The sequence below is a fragment of the Miscanthus floridulus genome, chromosome 8 (genome assembly GCF_019320115.1).
Source record: "Miscanthus floridulus cultivar M001 chromosome 8, ASM1932011v1, whole genome shotgun sequence".
NCBI lineage: Eukaryota > Viridiplantae > Streptophyta > Magnoliopsida > Poales > Poaceae > Miscanthus > Miscanthus floridulus.
The window spans coordinates 76898878-76903277 of NC_089587.1; the positions used below are offsets into that span (position 1 = coordinate 76898878).

A 4400-nucleotide genomic window follows, 5' to 3' on the forward strand; every position below is an offset into this window, starting at 1 on the left:
TTTCCTGATGATATCTTGCCAGATTCCCTCTCCATTTTCAGCTTTCCACCACCACTTACAAAGTAAGCTGATATTCATTCTCCTCAGATCCTTAACCCCTAGACCACCTTTATTCTTTGGTTTTGTAATTCTGGCCCACTTAACTAAATCGTATTTCCTTTTTAAATTCCCCCCTTGCCAGAAAAATCTTTTCCTGACAGAGTCCATCTTGTTAAGGACTGACACAGGCAGCCAAAACATGGACATAGCATATACAGTAAACTTCTGCATCTAAGAAAAGATCATAACCACACGAAGTTCAAGTCACTGGGGCATGTTCGTCATCAGCTCAGGGTTCACAGAAAGATGACACCTGCACACGGTCGTTTAACAAAATGATCTTGAGCTTCTTTTAGTTAATTGTCCAAATTGTTAGAAACCTGAATAAGAGAGAAATTGCGCACGGAATATCACTTCGACTCAAGTTGCTGAAGAGCTAAGCAAAACTTGTCTTTCTGAAATTGCATAAATTTCTCATGCTACAGAGGCTCAAACAACAAGCCTAAAGGGTTTCCATTACAGAATATCAACTGAAGCTCCAGCTACCGTAAAAATTACAATAAAGAATGCGCATTTCTGCCATTTCAGAGGGTCTTGCCAAGGGAGCACAAGTAGTGTCTCTGTTCCCTGCGCGGCGAACAGTCCCCCATTTTTGGTTCTGCAGATCAGCTAAAGAAGCTGGCGCCCTGCATGCAAGCAAGAATAAACCTGCGTCAATAACAACATTTCGATCATTTACGTTTGAATTCCAAATGTGTTGTACTACCAATTGCAAGAAACCACAGCAAGGTGGGAAACATCGTGGAATTTCGTTAGAGTTTGATGAAAACATGACCCGAAATAAGCCAAGAGCAAGGTGGAAAAACAACGAGAAATTGAGTTGATTCAGAACTCACACAACGCTATATAACCTCCATCCATCCTAGGCGCAGAGGATGAACTTGCTGGAGGGCAAGGCGGCGGCGGCGACGGCGAGGAGGCAGAGTGTGACGACGTTCTGCCGACACCACCGGAGCAGCGCCCACGCGCCCGCGCCCTCCACGCTGGCGCACTTGGCCCTCGTCACCCCGTACTGCGGCTCCTTGGACAGGTCGAACGCGGCGCCCTTCAAGCGCAGCTCCTGCACGGCCCGCGCGAGCGCGCGCGCGTCGCCGCGGTCCCGGCGCAGCCCCGCCGCGGCGCGCCAGTAGGCGCACACCCGGAGCTGCACGGCCGCGGCGAGCGCGAGCGACGCCGCCAGGGACAGGGACGACGGCGCCCACCACCTCCTGCACGCGGCGGAAGGGGAAGGGGAAACGGCGGCGGCGGCGGCGGACGCGGCCACGGACGCGGCGAAGAGGAGCGCGAGAGAGAGGCCGTGGAAGGCGAGGAAGGCCGCGCAGAGGTAGAAGGCGTCCCGGCGCGCCGCGTCCATGCGCGCTTCCAGCGCGCAAGCGCGGCGGCTCAGGCGGTCCTCCTCCCACTGCCACAGCTTGAGCAGCAGCAGGTGCCCCGCACTCGCCGCGATCTCCCCGAGCGGGTGGCCATCGCCCGCCGCCGCCGCCGTCGACTTGTCAAGAAAGGCCTCCTCGCCTCCGGAGGCTTCGCCGCCGTCGACGGCCACCGGGATCTCCACGACGTGGGCCTCGTTCTTGGCCGGCTCCGCCATGGCAAAGGTCGTCGGTTCTTGGTTTCTTTCTTTCCTTTTGTCTATCTAGGAAGAACGGATCTTTGTCGGGACCGGACTGGGGGAGGAAACAGGGGAAGCGGCGATCTCTCAGGGAAAGATCAGAGTTGATGTTAGATCGGAGTCCGGAAGGGGAAGCGCAGATGGAAAGGCGAGAGTGGAAGCACGGTGATCAATCTGCTGGCCGCCGTGGGTTGGGCGCGGCGCGGCTTAAGGCCGCGGGGATGGCGCTGCGTCCAACGGTCGGGTGGCCGAGCGCTTTAGGGAGAGGCACGCAACGGTCACATCTTGGGTGGGCCTTGTAGTGTTTCCGTGGGCCACAAGGGGCCCATAGACCTTGAGGGCTGCTGCGTTGTGGGAGATATTGGGCCCAAAGTCATAGACCGAAGGCCCAACTGAAACTTGTATACCCACGAGAAAAGTGTGACGCGAGGGAGATCGAGAGCAGCGTCACCACTATCCGATGCGGTAGGCGTGTGCGGACAACGCCGGCGACGAGCTGAGCCGACGACGCGATACGGTGAGCACCGCGGATGTCACACCGAAGATTATATTCCCCGGGCGTTCGACCGCATCGCTCATCACACCGGGCGTGTCGTATCTCTTCCGTTACCTTTCGCCGTCACCCGCGGCCGGTTGACACCGCTGCTGGCTTCTGCGAGCACTCCATTTCCATGGCGCTCGACGGCATGTCGCATCTATAAGTATTCGCCTTCCGGGTCAGCTTGTTTGCACACGACAAGTCCAGGGAGTAGGGCAGGGAGACGTGGCTTGCTTCTGCCTCCTAGCCATGGCGCGCTTCGCCTCCGCCGTCCTCCTCGCCGCTGCCCTGCTCATGGTAATGATCGATCGAACAACCCGCTGGTCAGTGCACGTAAGGTAGAGGAAGACACATTCACGAATTTCTCCTTGCCTCCCCTCCCCCTGGGCTTCACTTGTTCAGGCTGGACGGCTGACGAATGCGGGGCCATCGACGACGGCCGACGAGGTGTTCTGGCGCGCACTCCTGCCAGGCTCCGCCGTGCCGGACGCCGTCCTCCAGCTCCTACGCCCAGGTCGGTTCTCCTCTCACTTTGCTGGTTCTATCTTGGAGAATGTACGGTTTGATCAGGGACCAATGCACTTGAACACGTGAATGGAACGTTCAGCTACGACTACATCACCTACGAAGCGCCCAGCGAGCCAAGGGGTACCGGCCAGCGGCGGCGCGAGAGACGACGACGACGACGACGACCCTTCGTTCAAAGGCTACGAGTTCAGCTACGACGCGCCGATTGCGACGACGCGAGGCGGTGGGGCGGCCACGCCGACGCCGACGGCCCCGACGGCGGCGGTGTTCTTCCACGAGGAGGCGGTGCGCGTGGGCGAGCGCCTGCCGCTCCACTTCCGGGCCGCGGCGCCAGCCGCGCTGGGTCTCCTGCCGCGCGGCGTCGCCGACTCCATCCCGTTCACGACGGCGGCGCTTCCGGCCGTCCTCGCGCTCTTCGGCGTCCCGCCGGGCTCGTCCAGGGCCGCCGCCATGGCCGAGACGCTGCGCACCTGCGAGCGGCCCCCGCCAGTCGCTGGGGAGGCCGAGGAGGCCAGGTTCTGCGCCACGTCACTGGAGGCCATGGTGGAGCGCGCCGTGGCGGCGCTGGGCACGCGCGACGTCCGTGCGGTCACCTCCGCGCTGCCCCGCGCGGGGCTGCCGCCGCAGGCGTACACCGTCCGCGCCGTGCGGCGCATCGGCGGCGGCGCCAGCTTCGTGGCGTGCCACGACGAGGCGTACCCGTACACCGTGTACTGGTGCCACGGCACGGGGCCCGCCAGGGCGTACCTGGTGGAGATGGAGGGCGCCCGCGGCGGCGGCGCGGTCACCGTGGCCTTTGTCTGCCACACCGACACGTCCCGGTGGAACCCGGAGCACGTCTCGTTCAAGGTCCTCGGCACCAAGCCCGGCGGGCCGCCCGTCTGCCACCTGATGCCGTACGGCCACGTCATCTGGGCCAAGAACGTGAAGCCCTCGCCGGCGTGAGGAGCTAGCGGGGCACCATTAATATCCATTCATTCCGCTGGAGAATGAAGTATTTCTGTGTTGTATTCAGGACTTGGCCGTCTGATCTGCTCTTGTTTCTGCCTGTCCTGTGGTGTTCTGTGCCTGGTCACTAGACCAGCGTCTGCAATAAAATGGACTCTGCTTTGTGCAGTTTGTGCTACATGAACATACTCTATTGTGAAATCACTTATAACGCGCTGTGACAAAGAACTGAGTCTGAACAGGAAAAGGAACTGCTGGTCGACTATTCACAGAGCTTTCCGACCAAGTGTGCGTGTTGCTTTCTCACCTCTTGATCGGAGAGGTTACTGCTGACGTTTCTCCATGGTGTACGGGATGGGGAAAAACAGAATTTGGCACACTTGACCATCTGTTCCTGCAAAGCAATGGCAAATTCAAAGATCCAAACAAACCAGACCCAATATGGATGTGTACGAAAACAAAAGTAGGGCATCACCATCCTGCTGCAGCAACAGTAGCTCGCCCTCCTCCTATCAGTCCTCATCCTTTGATAGTGGTACATATTGATATGAGTATATCTAATCAAACAAGCAAAATGAACAACAGATCAAAAATAAATCAATCAAAGAAGGAAATAAACAGCTGACCCACAAAAACTGAATATAGTCACTGAATCATTAGGATACTAATCAAACTTCT

The 4400-nt window shown here is 58.4% G+C and overlaps 2 protein-coding genes across 2 annotated transcripts; one reads left to right on the forward strand and one right to left on the reverse strand.

The window, feature by feature from the left end:
- Window positions 1–448: 448 nt before the first annotated feature.
- On the reverse strand, window positions 449–2271 carry LOC136476745 (uncharacterized). Its single transcript, XM_066474683.1, has 2 exons — window positions 936–2271; window positions 449–725 (listed from the first exon to the last, which is right to left on the reverse strand). The coding sequence occupies exon 1, from the start codon at window positions 1685–1687 to the stop codon at window positions 962–964; it is 726 nt and encodes a 241-aa protein (XP_066330780.1). The 5' UTR covers window positions 1688–2271; the 3' UTR covers window positions 449–725; window positions 936–961.
- Window positions 2272–2386: 115 nt separating this feature from the next.
- Window positions 2387–3900, forward strand: LOC136476744 (protein RAFTIN 1A-like). The gene is made up of 3 exons (XM_066474682.1): window positions 2387–2543; window positions 2649–2760; window positions 2854–3900. Exons 1-3 carry the CDS (start codon window positions 2496–2498, stop codon window positions 3717–3719), a joined length of 1026 nt encoding a protein of 341 aa, XP_066330779.1. The 5' UTR covers window positions 2387–2495; the 3' UTR covers window positions 3720–3900.
- Window positions 3901–4400: the final 500 nt, after the last annotated feature.

What these genes read in the sequence shown, in the direction of transcription:
- LOC136476745 (XM_066474683.1), bottom strand. Translation starts at nt 1,687, where the DNA reads ATGGCGGAGCCGGCCAAGAACGAGGCCCACGTCGTGGAGATCCCGGTG.
- LOC136476744 (XM_066474682.1), top strand. Translation starts at nt 2,496, where the DNA reads ATGGCGCGCTTCGCCTCCGCCGTCCTCCTCGCCGCTGCCCTGCTCATG. An exon ending in TCGCCGCTGCCCTGCTCATG is followed by an intron (nt 2,544 to 2,648) that starts GTAATGATCGAT and finishes TCACTTGTTCAG; the next exon opens with GCTGGACGGCTGACGAATGC. An exon ending in CCTCCAGCTCCTACGCCCAG is followed by an intron (nt 2,761 to 2,853) that starts GTCGGTTCTCCT and finishes TGGAACGTTCAG; the next exon opens with CTACGACTACATCACCTACG.